Here is a 20,372-nt window from a genome sequence, read left to right on the forward strand (position 1 = left end):
TTCCGACCGCCTTTCCTTTCCCTCTAAAACACCCCGTCGGCCGAAGCAGCCTCGTTCCCCAACTTCAGCAGTTTCCCCTCGCACGTGCGAGGCCGTTCCCTGGAGAGGGAGGCGAGTCAAAAGAAGAAAAAAAACCACACCGCCCTCTTCCATCTTAGGTGGCGCGTCCGCCTCCCCCTCCCCCCCCTTCGCCAACCCACCTCAGCCCGTTTCCTGAGCCGCGGGTAAGTCTCCCCAGGAACGTTGAGGGGCCCAAACTTCCCGGCCCGCGCGCCGCTCTAGAAGCCCGCCCTTTTTTTTTTGGCGCGCGCGAAAACGAGCGTCGCTCGCCGGTTCCCCCTCAGGCGCCTGAGGCCGAGCGGGCCGGGCGCTTCCCGCCCTCCTCCTCCTCCTCCTCCCCACCGCCCCACCCGGGGCAGCCCGAGCCAGGCTGGCGGGGGCGGCGGCGGCGAGTGCGTGTGGCGCGGCCAAAGGCAAGCTGCCGTTTCTCCTCCTCCACCACCGTCGCCTCGTCGTCGTCCTCCGGCGCCGCAGGAGCTCGGCGGGGCCGCCAGGCTGCGCTCTCGGGCCGGCTGCGAGCCTGGCTGCGTCCCCGGGCTGCCGGGGCTCCGGAGCGCCAGAGCCTCCCGGGGAGCAGGCGGCGGTGCGAGAGCGGGCGGGCGGGCGGGCGGGCGGTCCCGGGACGGAGGCGGCGGCGGCAGCTGCTGCAGCGGGAGGAGCCGGAGCGGCTCGCTGCTGCAGCGGGAGCCGCCCCGGCTCGGAGCTCCGCTTGGCCGGGCTGCGGAGCGGCGAGGCACCTGGAGCCCCTCGGGGGGCGCCCGCTAGGCGAGCTGCCTGCCAGCCGAGGAAGCGCCGTCGGCCGCCGACCGAGGTGCCCTCGCCAGCTGCTCTCCCCGCGCCCGGCATGACTTGCAAGGGCTCGTCGGGCTGGGGGCTTTGGGTGGCCCCTTTGGCGGCGCTGCTGTCTCTGAGAGGTAAGCGGGGGTACCTAGACGGGGCGGGCGGGGGAGAGGAAAGCATGCAAGCTCCTTCCTCCTTCGCCTGCGCCGGATTCGAACTCGCAACTTTGGTGCTGCGGGGGTCGGGCGGAGCGGCGGCGTCAGGAGCCCCAGCCCAGGAGCCGGGCGCTTCTCGGGGACGGCGGCTTTTTTATTTTGCTGAACCAAGCAAGTTGCTGCAAAGTCCCGGAGAGTGAGGAGTAAGTGTGCGAGGAGGGTTTCGTCCTCCTTAGCAGTGCCGCCTGAAGCGCCTCGATGCTTTTGCAGAATAATCAGAACCGCTCCCCTTGCCCTGCTTGTTTCTCCTCTGCAGAGCGTTGAAAGGGAGAATAATGTATACGGATTTTAAAAGGGGGTTTTGTGTGTGTGTGTGTGTGTGTGTGAGAGAGAGAGAGAGAGAGAGAGAGAGAGAGAGAGACACAAAGTCCGCTCTGATCCAGCGACCTTTCAAGGGACTGTAGCTGTAGAAGTGGTTTTATTATAAGGAGCTGGGAAAGCCGTTACTTTCTCCTGTAATGTTTCTCTTCCTCTCTTTTTGTAATGCAGAGGTATAAAGGTTGGCTGAGAGCTTATTTCCACCCGGCGTGGATAGGGTGTGTTTTCTGTTTCGTTTTAAGAAGCGTGTTGGGCTGGTTGTTTATGTACAAAATAGTGTTCTTTGTGAAACACACACACAGTCAAAATAACAGTATTTAATATTAAAGCGTAGTTTTACTGTGTCTCTTTTTTAAAAAAAAGGGGGGGTTATAATCCAGAGGTCTACTTTCCCAGTTGTATAGAACATGCAGTAATCTTTAAAAACCAAGCAATGCTCCCCACAGCCTTAGTCACACTACAGATACTTCATTTTTAGTGCTACCTTCTTAATGCTGGACTTCACTGTGGTGAAGTTCCTTTAATTTTCAAGGTATTGACTTGAACACTGGTTCTTCTGAAAGCATGCGGGGAAGTTTGTTTTAGGAGAACTTTCTTGTTCAGAAGGACAGGAGCACTGAAAAGTGTATAAAGCCCTCTCAGGCAGCCCAAACCAACATGCTACAGAATTTAAGTTCACTTGGGGTTATTCCCAAATAAGACTGTAGCCCAGGATACCTGCATTTGCTCTGATTTGATAGTTTATCCAGATTATTTACTGCTTTTATGCTAATTGTTTCTGTTTTAATACAACAAAATAGTCTTTGAAACACACATTCAGAAACAGTTTTTATACAATAGTAGAGTAACTATTTATGTGTAATCTGTTTCAACCGTAAGTACTTGGGATGTTCCAATCCTAGTGTTTTATAACTTACAGAAATAACTTTTGGTCTGTTAATTATGGGTAGCAATTCTTGTACTCTGGTGAGGTAGAAAAGATTCAGTATCTCTGACCATTTGTTCTAATTTTTTTTTAACACAGTTGAAGTCATTGGGGTCAGAAATGTGAATCATGAATACCTTACTAAGATGTCCTAACAGATTTGTTTTAGCAATGTTAACATTTGTGTGTGACAAAACAATGCGTTTCACTTTGGATAGGAAGTATCGTTTCTATAGAGTTGAACTGTGCATAGATTGAACTCTAAACATACTTGGAGGCAACTAAATGAATCGAATGGGAGTTTCTTGCAGGTGATCATGCTTAGGATCAGAGTGTGATAATTACTGTTGTGCAGTTTACAAATGCAGGGAAGAACTGGGAATCACAGAGTTACCTTCATTTCAACACTATATCATGCCAACTGCTTACTGATGGGAGTTAAGAATTGTTTGTTTTTCTTAAGTTTTTAGAACTTTACAGGAATGCAGGGATCAGTTTTGCTATTGTGCTGGTTTGACTACATGCAACTATGAAGTAAGAGTCGCCATGCTCATAGTTATGTGTGAAGTGCTGAACTTTTACCACTCCTTGATAATTTTAGTGATTTAAAAGGAAGAGACGCATCTTACTGTGGTGTAGTTTTTCAAGTCACATTGTGGGTATTTTAGTAAGCAAGGTATTTGTGACTCTGGTTTCTCCTCTTCTTCTTGGATTATGTGATTTGGTTACCACAGCATGTGGTGCGTTGGCAGGGGACTGTTGTGCTGCTGAAGCTTGAGACTGAAGGACTGAGACCCCTGCTGCTATGATCCAGATGCAGAACTCCACCAGCTGCACTGCAATTGGTTTTGTGCCTTTGCCAATGCTCCCTTAATTCGGGTCTGCAGCACTCCCTTGTGCTTGTTATCAGTTTTGGGATTTCCTTAAACAGTTGTGCTTGGTTTTACAGCCTTGGAAAAAGCGTGCCTAATGTTGAACCTCTGCTCAGCTTTCCTGGCTGTGCACGCACTATACATTTAAAACATATTCTAAACACATTATTTCCCTCAAATAATTCTGGGCACTGTAGTTGGTTAAGCATTACCGGGATTGTAATCCTTCTTGCAGTAAACTACATTGTCCAGAATTATTTGTGGGAATGAATGTGTTTTAAATGTTCTTCAAATGTATATAGTGTGTACACAGCCCCTAGTCTTGGCATGCAGTGTGTATAATGCTTCATTTCCACCCATTTCACCCCATTTTGTCCCCCTTGGTATTTGAGCACCCTTAGCTGTTCACTCCTTGCAAGTGCTGCATGTATTTGTCAGCCCAAGGCTTGTTCTGAAATTGGACAGAATGATAAGTGAGTTGGTCCACGACAGCCTTGTATTTAAGCACTTGCCTGGGAGCCATAGGTGATGAGACATGAAAAGCCTCTGTCAGAATTGGATTGGCTGCTTCACTTTCATTATTTCACTTCCTTCCTGGTCCCCAACTATGTTTGTGATGTGGCTGGCAGTGTTAGGGTTGGTAGTGCCCCTCCTCATTCCACAGATTAGCCCTAGTGAATAAAGTGAGATTTCAATTTGCAATTATGTCCAGTCTGTAAGGAGGCTAGTAACTTTCATAGACTTATTTATTTGGCTGGTTGGCCTATGACTCTTCAGCATCAGTTGAGTCCGTTGAAAAGTGGTTTTAGGAAAGCCAAGGATAGTTCCAGAGACACCCTTCATTTGTTGGACTGCCGCTGTCCTTCAACTCCAGTTAGCATAGCCAAGTGGTCATTTATGATTAGAGTTGTAGTCCCAACACCAGTTGAAGTGCACCATGTTGGCTACACCTGACTCTTAGGAAATGCGTGGTTGGTTGTCTGCAGTACTGCATGCTCTTTCCTAATTTTCCAAGCATTAGAAACAACTCTTCTGTCGTCACAGGATTTCTCCCTATGTAGACCAGTGAAAGGTAGGCCTTTCTGTAGAAACAGAAGAATTGTGCTCAAACTACCATGCATGATTAGTGTGACGTCCTCATAAACGCCAATCTAGGACCTGAATTTTTTATCTGGTTCCCACATAATGGGTGGTGGTGTGAAGGGGATGGCCATTTTCTTGTTTTCACTTTTTTTGGTAAATGGGCTAGGGAGCACTCTAATTTGGCTTTGTACTATAGAAGGACATTTTCCCATAATGGCATAAAAATTAATAATCCTGAAATGATGGAGCAGTGAGGCTAGTGGAAAGGATGTGTTTTTACAGACTTTTTACAGATCAGCACTGGAAGTGGAGTTTACACTGGGGTGGCACAGAATATGCACAGTTACCTTCAGTACACATTGTTCTTCAAATCCAAGAATTACTTGTAAGGGAGGAAAGATGTGTCACTCATCCCAGACCCTGTGGGATAAGTCCAGCATAAGATCCAGTCCAGCATCCTCTTCTCAAAACCAAGTGAGGGGTTTCCATAGGCATGAAGGCAATATTCATCTCCCACTCATGATCCGCAGCAGCTTGTATTCACAGGCATACTGCCTCTGATACTTGAGCTGATAAATATAATTATAATTATTTATGAATTTATGAATCACCTTTTGCATGTGTCTAAAGGTGCTTTATAGATATAACATAAAACAGCTGATCATGGTTTTAAAACACTACCCCAACCAACAAAAAATAGGTGTTCATTTTGTATTCTTTTTCAACCCAAGGCAAAGAGATCTTTTCATCCCACTAGAAGAGCTTGTTGAAACAAAAAAATTCTTCAATGGTTTCCTGAAAAGAACAGACAGTGGACATGTGTTGTATCTAAACAGGAATGCTGTTCCACCAAAGGGGCAGCCACCCTGAAAGCCCTGCTCCAAGTTACCGTGGAACAGCCTTCTGATATTTTTGGAAGTTGGAGGCAAAACTCTGGTTCAGAATGCAGTTATCTACTGGATATATAAGGGATAAGGTGGTATTTCAAGTAACCTAGCCCTGAACTTTATATGTTAGTACCAAAACCTTAAACTTAGCCCAGGGATGTATTGGCAGCCAGTGCAAATCGTGCAAACAAGGTGCTATATAGTGAAGGTATTTTGCTGCCAGCAGCAGCCTAGCCACCACATTCTGCGCTAGTTGCAGCCTCTTAACCAACCTCAAGGGTAATCATCATGACTGGTAGCCATTTCCTTATGAATTTATCTAAAATTCATAATTTAAGGCCATCCAAGTTTGGTGACCATCAGTAATAACTTGTTTGAAGGCATTGCACAGGGCAACTACAGTACCAGTGAATGAGCTATTTGAGCAGCGGAACATGCAACAGTTTCCCTAGGTACTAAGCACAGTTCATTCGCTGGTGGGAAATTCAGTGTGCCCAGAAGGGCATCCTTTAAAGAAGACTGCTGGACACAGGGCAGTAAATGGACAACAACTGTGTACTAAACTGTTGTACTAAAAGTATATTGTACAGAAGGAGCAACATCAGGGAGGAAAGTACTGTACTGCTCCCAGTACACCATGGAACAGAATTTTCTTGTTTCTTGTAGGAAGGGAAGTTACCCAAAGCTTCCTGACAAGAAATGGATCTATTTCTGAACTAGAGAACAACAAAGGCTGAATGACAGAAGGGAAGCACTGTTAAATATGGTGAAAATCAGAACAGTTTTCATCTTGACATTGGAAGGCTTACATGGTGTACCAGAGCCTCGAAGTGCTGCAGGTCTTACTCAAATAGATGGGACTTGGCATTGATTTCAGGATTGCATTGTCCATTGGTTGGTATTTGTACCATCTATTTTAAAAGGAAGCAGCATTTCCCTCTTCACTTGTATCAAAGCCTTTTCAACAGTTATTCATCACAGTGCAGCAAAACAGATTTATACTTCCTTTTGTCTGTGTAAGCCACTCTCTCAATGCCTATATCAGTAGCAAAAATAATTACATGTTCTCAGTTTTTTTTTGTCCAAGATTTTCTAATTATAAACCAATGCATTCAGAATGACGGCAGAATCAGCATGCCAGATCTAGGCTTCTGATGCATCTGTAGAGACTATCTAGATCTGTTCTCTGTTAAGCAATGACAGTTTGGACAAATGGACACAATTGCTTGGAGAGTATGACACCATCTAGCTTTTAACAAATGTATGTACTGAGTAGGTAATGTATGGACTTAAAAAAATAAAATCTCCTTTGCCTCTTCCAGATGTGGGAAGCAGACATAAAAAAATAATCTCCGTTCAAATACCAGATCAGCTTTTTTTGTAATAAACTTATTTTTGAAACAAACTTTATTTATTTACTCATAGTATGTATATGCTTGATATACATAGCAGTGACATATGCTTTTAAAAGATATACAGTACAGTCCACGTGAAATGTTTCTGAGAAGTCTCCCAGTGATCTTTATTTTCTCTGTCCACCTGTGGTTCTTTCTGCTGTGAATATCCCACCAAGGTTGTTCCCAGCCCTTACACCGTCTCCCATTCTACAAAAAAAGTATGAAACTTGTTAGTTGTGGTTTGCGCGCTATGGCTTATCCAACCTACTGGGAATAAAATGACAAAAATTGACTTTGAATGGTCGATGACCCTTTTCTGTGGCACTTAATACCATTTTAATACCTTATTTTGAAAGGGACCACAATTAGCTTTGTTTTGATATCAAAACAAACCCAATCTGTTGAAAAATAAGCGAAACAGGAGGTTTTTTCTAAACTGACACAGAGATTGCATTAGTCTAAATTGCGTGAAAATCAAAATTTTTAAAAAATTCTCCTGTGCCAAATTTTGGACCCAAAAAAATAATTTGAGGTTATCTCATAGGTATCTACACATAAACTTTTTTTTGAAGAAAATCTGAGTCGTGAGAGCACATGACACCAGGTGATTTGATGCGGTATGATCCATATGTGAGAACTTGTTCAACATTGTGACTTTAATCTGGGATAGTGTTGAGTTGCAATTGACTAGACTTGTTGGGTGATCAGCTATGTCTACATTGAAAGCCGCAATGTAGGAATGACAGCCTTTAATTTACTTTATGTATTGGCTGATACATGAGGCCAGCCAAAACGTACTATGCATTGTCTGAGCTATAGAATATTCCATTTCCCTTGCATTGGCTTTTCCTCACTGATTGGCAGAAAAGGTGATTACATTGTGCCCCAGTCCCTTTAGTGGTATAGAGTACAAATGTTCAAATCTTTGTAACACAGGGTACTGTTTGCAAGGTCTCTTGGAGGAGAGGTAAAATAGCTTGCATCCATATTATGCAACAGAAGTAGGGGTACTCAGCAGTTCGGGCTTGCAGTAGAATGAGTAGATGGCATATTCTTGGCTCCATGGTCCAAGTCTTAACCACTAGAGAACATTTTACATCTTATGGCAAATAAGCAATATTCCCCCTGGTACCCCTTAGGGGATATTTAGCGACTTTTTCTGGTGACTCATCTATTTGTCAGGATGCTACTATTATACTTTTTAAAATACAGTATTCAAGAGTGCTTGTAAACAGTTTCTTTCAAGGAGAATTGCACACACAACATATTTGGAGTTCATCGGAGTGATAAGCTAGCTTTCTTTGCTTTTAAATGCCTGCTCATGCCTTTGAAGAGCAATAAAGTTGTTGCGTTTGACATTTCTGTTGGCATTGTTGCTCCAAAGTATTTACGTACAGTGGACCCTCTACTTACAACCATAATCCGTTCCGGAGGTCAGGTCATTACTAGAAACGTACACAAGTACACTTTTCCATAGAAAGTAAGAAAAGTGAATTGAGCTGTTCTAGATGATGAAAAACACCCCCTAAAACAGCAATTTAACACGGATTTTACTGTCTTAACGAGACCATAGATCCATAAAATGAAGGTAATCAATGTACTGTACTATAAGATAAATAAGACAGTATTGTAGATGAAAAAAATTAACATTTTTCTTTCTCACATGCACTGAGGTGGGCTTACCTGGCTACAAGCTGGGGGCGGGGCAAGGGTCAGTAAAGAGCTGATTCACTTCGGCCAGGCAGGGTCACTTTTTTTTCTTACCAGGCCAGGTTCTTCTTTGGACTTCCTCAGGTTAGTCCCTTGGTGGGTTTGGGGCTGCAGTGCGCTTCTGTGCTTCTTGCAGGCGGCACCTCTTCCACAGCTTCGAGGGTGGGATGGGGGCTTTCTCTCCAGCAGCAGAGGCCTCAGGGCTGCTCTGCAGCCTGCCGGGCGAGCTCCGGGCTGCTGGCAAGGCCTCTGTTCGTATCTAGCGGAAAGTTCATAAGTCAAAGTACCTACTGAAGGTCGTAACTGGAATCGTATGTAAGTAGAGCCGTACGTAAGTCGAGGTTCCACTGTAGTAATTTGCTTTTGTAAATTGGAAAGTGGTAAATGTTTTCTTGAGAGCTCGTTTATAGAACTATATATGAGTGAACATAGCTGGTGTGGTTCAGTGTGGGCATCACCACTGGTGCTCATCATTGTGGCAATCTGAAAATGGGTACATCATGTTCTTCCTTTCTGAGAAATACAGTTTCTTAGTTCTGTGCCAAAGACTATTGTTTTCTCATGATATGTCTTACTTTCAGTCAGTAGAGAAGAGTTGTCTACTGTGCTATTAAACACAATTTATGTTAAATACCTCAGAGCTGCTGGTGATCTCTCATATCTGCTTTAGATTTATATATTCCCCCCATGAAAATGTGATAGTACAAGCAAGCTGACCATTCTGTGGTGACCAATGTAACATTTATAAGCTTCTTTACATAATATTTTGTGTTTCAGCTAATAGTATTGAGCATCAATTACCATTAAACAGTTTGTTAGCTGCCTTGATCTTTCCTACAAAAATTATCAAGTAGTAGTTTAAATACGGTACTTCCTTTTTATTGTGTATTGAAATATGTAACTAATGCAACATTCTTGCAATCTCAATAACTTTACTTGGATTTTGTTGAGGGGGGAAAGGCATGTGCTTTTGTAACAAATGTATCACACTCAAGCAGCATAGGTTTTACTGTCTGAATCTGATTTTGCTCCCAACATCATCCATTAGTTCAGTTGGTTAGATAACATAGTGGGTTTGATCCCCATACAGGCCACCTGCATATTCCAGCATTGCAAGGGAATGGACTAGATGACCCTTGTGGTTTCATCCAACTCCACAATTCTATGATTCTATAAAATTTATTGTCAGCAAAACTATAGTACACTAAAGGCTCATTAGCTTGTTCTCAGTTTTCTTGGAGAGGTCTTTAACTACACTTTAGGAAAAAAAATCAGAGAAATTCTGGGTCATCTTGTATGTGACACTTCTTGCATGTGGTTGTTTTACTCACTTGTAAAATGCCATTTTGAAAAACAGTTGCCAATTAATGAAACGTGGGAAAATTATCTTTGAAATTATATAGAGCATGAAAATGAAAATTGAGTCTATAGGTTGACATTTCTATGGAACTACCCAATACAACTTGATTAAAAAGGCTCGCCAAGCAGTGTTCAAATAAAATTATAGATAAAACACAACTAATACCTATAAATCAACTAAAAAGGATATACATAAAACTGTAATTAGAAACAAAGATAAAATATAGGTATTAAACTGTGTGTGTGTGTACATATTGAAAGGAATTTTGTGCTAGAATTCCCAAATGTGTACATGGGGCTTTGAAGACATGGGTGCGTGTGCTATGTGTTTGTTCTGGGAACTCTTGAACACTGCTATTTCTTTAATATATATTATTATTTATACCCCACCCATTCTGGGTGGCTTACAGCATATAGAAAAAATGGTAAAATGTCAGACATTAACTATTTCTCGATATAGGGCTGCCTTTAGGTGTCTTCTAAAAGTCAGAAAGTTTTTTATTTCCTTGATATCTGATGGGAGGGCGATAGTTGTTTATTTCCTAGACATCCGATGGGAGGGCATTCCGCAGGGCAGGTGACACTACCGAGAAGGCGCTCTGCTTGGTTCCCTGTAACCTCATTTCTTGCAGTGAGGGAAATGGGGATGGAGACTGTCCTTCACGTATACTGGGCCGAGGTTGTTTAGGACTTTAAAGGTCAGCACCAATGCTTTGAGTTGTGCTCGGAAATGTACTGAGAGCCAATGTAGGTCTCTTAGGACCAGTGTTATGTGGTCTTGGTGGCCATTCCCAGTCATCAATCTAGCTGCCGCATTCTGGATTAGTTGTAGTTTCTGACTTACCACATAGAGTGCATTGCAGTAGTCTAAGCGGGAGATAGCAGGAGCATGCACCACTCTGGCGAGACAGTCGGTGGGCAGGTAGGGTCTCAGCCTGCATACCAGATGGAGCTGGTAGACAGCTGCACTGGACACAGAGGAGTGGAATATGTATCCTAAAAATAAATAAATACTTAGGTTCTTGCTTTAAGCATTCATTTTCATTTGTCATTGACTTTTCAGTGTTGAGAGGAATTTAAATCCTTTTAAAATAATGGACAAAGTGAAGAGATATTCTGAGCCCATCTAAATATGAAACAGTGCAATACTGGACATACATACTCAGAAGCAAGCCACATTGAATTCGGTGGTGCTTACTCCTAGGTAGGATTGCATCCTATATCGGGAGAAAACGTCTCTGCCCCGCCCCCATTACTTCTGATTTTTTCCCTGTTGCTTTTGCTTTTATGTTCACATTTCTGACAATATATTATTTTTTCTACTCTTGCTGCTAAGGCACTGCACAGATTTGGTAGTAAATAGTCCATGATAAGTTAAAGACTTGCCTTGAGTGGCTCAAAAGCAGTGAAGTTTGTATCTTTCAGTTCTAGCTTCTGCATACTTTTGACTTTGACTTTCTTCCTGTAATATTTCAGTGAGATTGCATAGGAGCGGAAAGATAAACATGTGCCAAAATCTTTGCAACATCAGATCCTTTGTGTGTGTTAAACTTCTTCAAATTGTCATTACCAAACACATTTGATTTAATCTGCCTTCGTGTTGCCTGGATCCCTTGCTTTGTAAAATCAACATTTCCATAAAGGGAGACGTTGTGGGATTACTGTGTTTATAGGAATTGACGTTTCAGTCCTTTGACCTTCTATGCTCTGGAATAATCTGTATTTTCCTACTGCAACAGCTTTAACGTGTTGGATAAGAAGAGGCGCTGCAGGATACCTTGTACCTCATGAAGCACAAATTGAGTTGTGGAGTCCAAAGTGGGGGCTATAAATACAACATTCTGGTTGTGCACTTGGTCAGTAGTGCTATCTGGATCCCCTGCTACAGTTTAAAGTTGTTATTTGGTGTAGATCTTAGAGGTACTTGAACTGGTGACACCCAAGTGGTTCAGGCAGATGTGGAGAAATACTCCATGTCAGTGTTTTCAAACTGGTAACATCCCTTTAAGGAAAACATGTAGAATTATTCTAGATATAATTATTGGCATTTTATTTTATGACTCTATTGCTTCCTGCCTCTTCAGATCAATAAAATAAAATTAGCTTACTCCAAATCCTAATGCAGAAAACATTTGTATATACCCCTGTGCTCATTAATTTTTTATTGTGTGCTGAATATGTAATATTTAACCATACACTTCTGTTTTGGCACATCACTGGTAGAACTCTTTATTTTTGCACTGGTATGAGTGCAGCCTCCTTGCTATTTTTATCCAAGAGTCTTTGGCTGCAATCCTAAATGTACTTATTTCAAAGTAAATTTCAGATAAATCAATGGGATTCGCTTGCAAGTAAATGTGTTGTAGAACCAAGGTGCCAGCCTCGTTTATCCATAACTTGTTTTATAACTTTGCAGACTAGAGCCATTACAGCTCTAAACAGACTTACAAGGAGTAAGTCCCTTGGAACTAAAAGGGGTTAACTTTTGAGCAAAGATGCTTAGGAACATGCTATAGGGCAGTACTTTTACACCCTTTCTAAGATGCAGCTTCTTTCTACTCTTACACTTTAATGATGGGTTCATGATATGCCTAAACTGTTATCTTATAAGAACACAAGAATAGCCTGCTGGATCACGCCAGTGGCCCATCTAGTCCAGCTTCCTGTTCTCACAGTGGCCGCCCAGCTGCCTGTGGGAAACCAGCGAGTGAAACATGAACACATGAGTACTCTCCCCTCCCATGTCGTCCAGCAACTGGTTTTGGGAAGCATTGTTGTCTCCAACTGTGGAGGTAGAGCATAGCCATCATGGCCAGAAGCCATTGATAGCCCCCTCCTTCGTCCAGTACAGTGGTACCTCGGGTTACAGACACTTCAGGTTACAGACGTTTAAGGTTACAGACTCAGCTAACCCAGAAATAGTGCTTCAGGTTAAGAACTTTGCTTCAGGATGAGAACAGAAAGTGTGCTCTGGCGGCGCGGTGGCAGCGGGAGGCCCTATTAGCTAAAGTGGTACCTCAGGTTAAGAACAGTTTCAGGTTAAGAACAGACCTCCAGAACGAATTAAGTTCTTAACCCGAGGTTCCACTGTACCTCCAATCCAAATTGGTGGCCATCTCTTTAGGCTGCTGTTGTTATATTGCATGGCATGGGTGAAATCAGTAGCTGAGAGCTGGTGGGACCAAGAACCTTGGGACTACCAACTTCCACTCAAATACCTAAAAATCCTTCATTTGGCAAAATCCGATAATATTCTTGGTTATTCCCTGTCTTTAGATAACAAAGAGTTGTCACATTTTTGGATTCACCCCATTCCCCCACATCCACAAGATCTAGAAACTCCTTTCAATCAGAGCTTGAAAGGATGTAAAACCAAGAGGCCAAGCTGCATTCCTGTGCAATGCGTTATGAGCCTCCACATTTTAATGCTGGTTTGTCCATTTAATTTATTTTTGAATACATCTAAAACTATAGCTTAGATTACCATTTCAAGCACTTTATGTTTTAACGAAATAGGGCTTAATGAACTGTAAGTTCCAGCAACCTTTTGAAATACCTGCTAACGTTTAGTACTCTGATTTAGTATCTGCTGTAAGTGAGAGAGTGGTTTTGTTGTTGTTAACACTGTTTGTAGTTGTTCGCATTCCCACAAGCAGCAGCATCCTGCTCTGGTGCCTGTGTGGTCAAACATTTATTAAGCCTACAAAAAATACGTTGGAACTTAATTTTACAGCAGTCTTATGGAGCAGTGGTGCATTACAGTGCACATTTGAGTAAATCTTTGCAAGTTGTAGTCTCAGATCATAAGTTTGCATCATCCCTTCTTCCTGTGACACCTTAATCCTCTGGTACTGTTTTATTAACTGAAAGAAGTAATAGATCTGGAGTGTAACAGACAAATGTGGGAAGACTATTTTGCTTTCCTGCACTGTCATGGTTCATAATTGCATCTTTTATTTCTTGAACTTCCAGGGAGTATTGATGATCACATCATTAATTATTCTCTTTCTGTTTTTTTTTAAATGAATGTAATGTGTACGGTAGTTGATTTCATGATCTTCAAACCATTTATATTAGAGTATACCCACTGAAAGAAAAGGAATTACATCAGGCTATATTGAAGACAGGAGTGCCTGGCGTGCTCTGGTCCATGGGGTCACGAAGAGTCGGACACGACTAAACGACTAAACAACAACTATATTACTTCAGGACTTTTGTTCTTCTTGGACTAATCAGAATTTGGGAAAAACCCCTCAAAGATGCTGCCAAATACTATTTATGGAAGACCCCCCCCCCCGAAGATTCATAGTGCTCCCACATTCCATTGGGCCATATTTCTGAAGTTCACTTATTTTGGATTTAGGCTGTGTTTCTTGAAAAGAGCACCCAAAACCTTTCAGCTGCATTTCAACCTGGTGCCAAATTTTTTGCTCTACAGCTCCCATCACTCGCAACCAGCATAGCAAATGGGAATTATAGCCCAAAGCATTTGGATGGCACCAGGCTGGCAAAGGCTACTCTTGCTTGTTTCACTGGTACTCTATAGTGCTTAAGATCTTGGTTAGGACTTCTGGCATGCCTAGCTCACTCAGAGTCGATTTAAACATAGTGTTGAGTTGCACATAGTTTGACCCACATACTTAGAAAATGCAACTGGAGATCGTTGTCTGCTGTAGAAGATGTGGCTTTTTGGGGATGAGTTAATGTTTTCTGCTCCAGCAGGGCCAGCCAGAGACATTTTGGTGCTCTGCGCAAAAGGCCCTGACCATCCACACCACAGACCCAGGTCCCCACCACTCATTGCCCCCACTGTTGTGCTCCCACTACTGCCAGCCCTGTCATTGCAACTATACTCTCATCTGCAGCTACTCCTGTGCTGCCGCAATAATGCAACAGCAGCAGAAGGGGTGCAACATTGAGGGTGCAGTGGTGAAGGCAATGAGGTTGTTTTGGTGTCAGGGCAGGGTAAGATCTGCTGCCTGAAGCAAATGGCTTCACCTCACCTCACCTAATTCTGCTGAAAATTGCTTCCTCGGCTGCTTTTTCACCTGTGGATTCAAATACTGGGTGTGTTTGTCTTTTTCTTCACTGGAAGAGGAAAACGCTTAGGGATAATATTAGTGGGGAAACCAACAGGAGTAAAAGATAGAGAAGGTCCCCTCAGCCCCACTAGTCTCCCTTTACTGCATTTCAGCTGTAGCTTTGAATCCATTATATGTTTTAACAGAAGTAGAGAAAAAAAGCTATGTGCGACCAAGAAATGTGCATGGTGTGGTTCATTATAATCTTGAGGGTTTTTTCCTTGGTTATCTGGGATCATGGAATATAATCAGTAATGACTATAAAACACTTTGTGGCATAAGCCCCACTGATTTTTATTGGCAAGTTCAGCACGTGAAAAAAAGAACTTGAATTCTATTCATTAAGGCTGGATCCTGATTCTTATATACAGAATTGTTTAATACAGTGTTATGTGCCAGGTTCTGTAAAATAAAGCTGCATTTCTGGATATGGTTTACCAGGCATTTAGGGATCCTTTAGGATGGGGGGGAAAATCCTCTGTAGAGATGTAAATGTTTGTGTGAGGGTTTTTTATGGCTTTGGTAAAGCTTACAGTGTAAATGTTGAAACTGCTTGTTAGGGAAAGGGAATCCATCAAGTGTATTCAGTAAAGAACTGCAGTTGGTGAGTTTACACACTGCTTGTTGCAGAGGAGGCGGTGTTTATCTTAGCTACTTTATGTGTTTACTGCAATATTCCTGCGTCTTGTTCAGTGTAATGTTTATAGTTGCTCATAACAGTTCCTGTAACTGGAAACAATTAACTTCGCTGACGTGGAAATAAAGCTTGTTTGTGGCAGTGTTCGAAACTCCCATTGTTCTAGGCGCATTTTGAGACAGGAAATTTCATTAGCACAAGCAGTTTCTGAGCTCTGGGTGCAGTACTGCGCCTAAGATTTCAGATTAAACCTACAGAGTGGAAGGAACAGAGGAATTTTTTCTGCCTCCCCACTTCCAGCTACTCTCTGAAGACTGGAGAAGAGATCCTCTTAAGAATATTAGGGGGGTGGGTGGACAGGGGAAGGAGTAGACCATGTGAAAAATGAACGTAATATTTTAGCTGCAGTTCATTCATTTTCAGCTTTGTATTCTTGTTATAAAAAAGCATACCTAGACATTCTGTTCTTGCGCCCATAACCCTAGGTTTAAAGTGCCATTTAGCTCCTAGCTTTCATATCTCAGTTTCTAACACTGGTTTGTGGTTATTATGGCCTGTGACAAAGCAGAGGAAGGGGAACAGCTGAAAAATATTGTGGCCTTAATAGATCAGATTCTTGAGCTTGGTCTTGGAATCTGTCTTTGAGAAAAGCTTTGGACAGGCCCCACTCTTACCACCCAGGAGCTTGGAATATTAATGTGAGCCTCTCATAGGAAGAATGAATTACACTATAACCCTAACCCTGTTTACCTGGGAGTAAGACCCATTGCATTCAGTAGTATGTATTTCTGAATAGACAGGGTTAGGATTAGGGATAGGGGAATCTGTCAGTTTTGCTTTTTCTTGATTCATCATTTTGCCAATCTTATGTTAAGCTCTCCATATTTCCATATCAATTTGTGAATGCTTTTTAAAAAACGCCTCACGAAAGTTTCATCAACATTTTTCTGTGAATTTATCCGAATATATACATTCTTGGAAGCAATTGTCCCTCATCAATATATGCACTTTCATGTATACTTTACCCTATAGTACCACATTACTTAGCTGGAGAATTGCATTGAAAAATTCGGAGAAGCATGACATTTTGAAGTATATCTGTGTTTTGGTTTGTGTATTGTTTCAGAAAGTGTAAATTGGATAGGCTTACCTTTAAATGTGGACTAAACCATATTTTGCCCCCATCTCTAGGATTGTGCTGTAAGATATTTATAGAAATTACTTTAATATACTAAATGTAACTAGAAAATTATATCTTTCAAAATGCTGGCATGTGTTGAGCTTGGAATCCCCCTCCCCATTTCTTCAGAGTTAAGGTTTTCTTCCATCTTATTCTCATTTTCCTCTTGCACTTGGAATGCTCATCCAAAAGTGCCATGAAATACAGTGCTTCTTGCCCCACCTCTGCCCACTTCTTCAGATGTATCGGTTCCCTTGGTACCCAAACCATTACCGATCAGTGAAATGGGATGTTCTGCAGTGTGAACAATCATTTTTATTAGCTCTTTGGATGATACTTCTGCCTTGTTAACATAAGGGTTAAATTTCTGCTGGTTCTGGATTAGAGGGAGGATGTATCAGAAGTGTACAGATGATTTGTGGGGCTGCTGTCAGAATCTCATGACCAGAATAGACCAAGGAGACCTTGGCTCACTGTCAAGAGGAACAAAATAGCCCAAGTCTTTGTCTATTGGTTTGTCAAGGGCAGTCCCTTGCTCTGCCCTTGAAACAGCTGGTATGCCTCTGGCCTTTCTTACAGGACTCATCCATAATCAGGATCTCCCATCACCATTCTGTTTGCCAATGATGCAAATGATTTTCCTCTTGTTTAGTTGGATGATGCTAACTTACATGCCATATTAGCAGCAATATTGCTTGTGTGCTTTTTGGATACATGGTGCACCTATTTTCTTGTGAATTCAGTTGTTCACTTTATATTCTACTCTCTATGTAATCATATTTAAACAACACCACCACCAACAAAAACTATCCTGGTATTTATAGTACCTGATTTTCACCAATCAGTCTGAAGTTTCGTCTTTTATATTTAAATGCAAATATATGTCATGCAACCTGTGATGGATGCAAACAGCTCCTGCAGTGTGCAAGAAACCTGATTTGGAATGCTGACCTCTCTGGGCAAGAGTGGGGGGTTCAGGCTCCCTGTATCCATGTTCCCTTGCTGCATCTTAGTTGAAACAGCCCTTATAGCATCAGCAGTATCTTGATGTAATTGACAAGAGGTGCTGGATGCTTGCTGAGTCAGTGAGGTGTGTGCTTGCCAAGTGACTGCAGCAGAATGGAGGCTTTTGCTTGCCTCCGATGGAGCAAAGTTGTCTAGTTTTTTATGTGCCATCTTAACTTTGGTCTCTCCTTTCTACCATGATATAAGGATTGGCAATATTAACATTTGAGTGTGGCGCAAGAGAGAGAGACGGTGGAAGGACAATAAATAATGAGGCCTTGGTTCTTGGTTTTGCTATCGTGGTAAACTAAATCATTCTCTCTCCTGCTACCTGAACTTGGGCTGAATTCTGTGGCATGAGGAATGATGATGTACTTACAACCAAACCAATTCATAAAAGCAATGACTCTTCTAACAACAACACACTCAGTTGGTGTGCCAAACTTAAATTCAGGTTTTGGGGTGTAAAATGTGCATCTTTTCCTTGTACATTTTGTAGCATGGTTATCAAATGCCTTGTTTTAGCTACAGCTCTCCTATTTTTCATATTATGTATCTCAAGGTAGCATATGTCTTGATGTGAGATTTCTCTTTATAATGCAAGTTGTCCTTCTGGGAGCAAACAATAAATTTCATGCTATTATGAACCTCATTCACTTAGATTAATTCCAGACAGACCTGTGCTGACTTTTTTTGTCTGTGAAAATTTTCAGGGTAAACAGGGGGAGTGGGTCCAGGGACTTCATTATTTCCTGAAACTCCTTTACTGTACATCTTTACATGTTGGCTGTTTTGTACCAGCTCCTATCCCTCCCTGCTTCTGTGGTTGGTTTGGCAAATTATTTTCTCTTTTGACTTTTTGTGGGGTGGAGATGTGTTTGCAAACAGGGCAGAAAATTCACAGCATTGCTTCCTTCCCCTTGTCTATTCTGAGTGAGGATGAGAATCATGGCCTTTGCTCTGAAATGGGTGATGTAGAGTGAACTGAGCTGGAGACATTTTCAGTGAAGTAGGCAGGACAAAATCTACCTTCCTGTTACAACTCGGTCCAGATTTTGATTCACTCCTTGTAAGATGGAGTGGACTCCCATAGCAGGTACCAAATTAGCATTTTTGGGTATACAGATGATTCTCTGTTAGCTAATGATTGTAATTAGTTTTGCATGGCCCTGAAAAACTTGACTTGAGGTTTTCAACAGAAATTAAATCACTTAAACTAGGCTTGTTTGATTTCAGCTTTAATTTGTCCCTCTAGCCATGTCTCCTCCCGCCTCTAATGTAGGTTCAAGAGAGAGGTGTTTTCAAAATATAATGTGTGATGTTCTAGGACTAAATGCATGTATATTTAAAAAATTCTGTTTGTCTAGTATTCAGGCCATGCCCACCCTGTGAGTTGTCTTCTTTTTGCTGCACTCTTCGGTTTATGTTAATAGCATATCTTTCATTTTGTTGCCTGCACCTCCCTGCATTCTATGTATGAGAAGCTGGACAGTTGGCTTCTCTAACCGGTTATGTGAGTTATCTGAATTCTGTCTCCCCCTCCCTCTGCTGCACTCCTCCCTTTTCTTAAGAAAAACAACAACCTTCTGTTGGTAAGAATTGGACATCTGTAGCTAAGCATTATTTATGAATTAGTCTGCTTTTTTGGTATTTTCTAGTAAATTAGCCTCGGTGCCAGATTTTGGGGGCACTGTTAATAGGCAGTAAATTGTCAGTCATGTTTTTATTTTGCCCCTCAAAGGAACACAATTTGTACTGTCTGCCTCAGGCTCAAAAATGTCTTGTTCCACCTCTGGTGAAATTTTGTCCATCTTCAAACTGGGTCACTTTTCAGCATGATAACACTACATTACACATGCTTACACACATCCCCAGGTGTTCTCATTAAAGACAAAGCAGCATTCACAAACAAATAGCGAAGCTGAGCTTCGCATAGTCTTTTACATATTACTTCTGATAACTAATTGTGTATCTGGCTGATAAAAGATGAGTAAGATGGATGAAAACACTGTGGTTGTTTCTTAAAACAGTGGTATCTTATCTCTGCCCTACACTTAACTGTCTTTTAAAAGCTATACATTAAATGGGGCCTGCATTTTCTACCTACTGTGCTAGGCACTACTTCCTAGCTGAGTAATTTCTGTAAATACAGGGCAATTGTTGCAGTGTTAATGGCTCTCTAAGCATGCAGACTGGTTCTCCCAGGCATTTCACACTTCGTGGGGAAGTTGGTATCCTCCTGGCTTGAAAGTGGATGGTACTGTAACAGCCGGTTCTGTCCATTTGTTCCCAGCAGGCTCTGATATACTCAGACATAGGTGTTAACTTTTAAGAAGCCAAAACTAGATGTGTTAATTATAAGTATTGCTATTAGGGACAACCATACTTAAGTTATTTATTTCAAAGCAGTGATCAGCCTCAATTCCCATCTGCAAAATGGGAATAGCCTTAGGGACTGCTTTCTCATATGAATTTATCTGAATAGTTAGATCAACATTAGAGGAAAGAACTTTGATCACCTGCTCTCTGAGGTTGACACATAAGGTAGAGGCTTTACCCAGTATAGTGCCTGGATGCTATGTAGTGCTACTGCCCTACTGTGTCTGAATTAAAGCCCATGGTGTGTAATGGATGCCCAAGAAAGCAGGTAGGATGTTGCATCGGGAATTGCAGGACCTTGGATAGCTCCAAGAACCTGGCAGAATCTGGAACTCAAGCATCTGGTAAAATCTGAAGGCCCCCCCTCCCAACTGTATGTGTGTGTGGTGTAGCCACTGATGCAACAGTAGTGCATTAGCAAAAATAGTGCATTAGCATACAATCCGAACTTCATTTCACTTTATTTGTTGCTCTGAGATACTTC

At 42.1% G+C, this 20,372-nt stretch overlaps 1 protein-coding gene across 1 annotated transcript in view; it reads left to right on the plus strand.

The window, feature by feature from the left end:
* Positions 1 to 781: 781 nt before the first annotated feature.
* The window catches only part of IGSF11 (immunoglobulin superfamily member 11), a 179,023-nt gene continuing 159,432 nt past the window's right edge, over positions 782 to 20,372 (plus strand). Inside the window, exon 1 of the mRNA XM_082221588.1 lies at positions 782 to 974. Coding sequence (XP_082077714.1) covers positions 905 to 974 — 70 coding nt within the window. The 5' untranslated portion in view covers positions 782 to 904. The remainder of the gene's footprint in view (positions 975 to 20,372) is intronic.

Source organism: Podarcis vaucheri, assembly GCF_965113315.1.
Source record: "Podarcis vaucheri genome assembly, chromosome: 4".
In the NCBI taxonomy this organism is placed as follows: Eukaryota; Metazoa; Chordata; class Lepidosauria; order Squamata; family Lacertidae; genus Podarcis; species Podarcis vaucheri.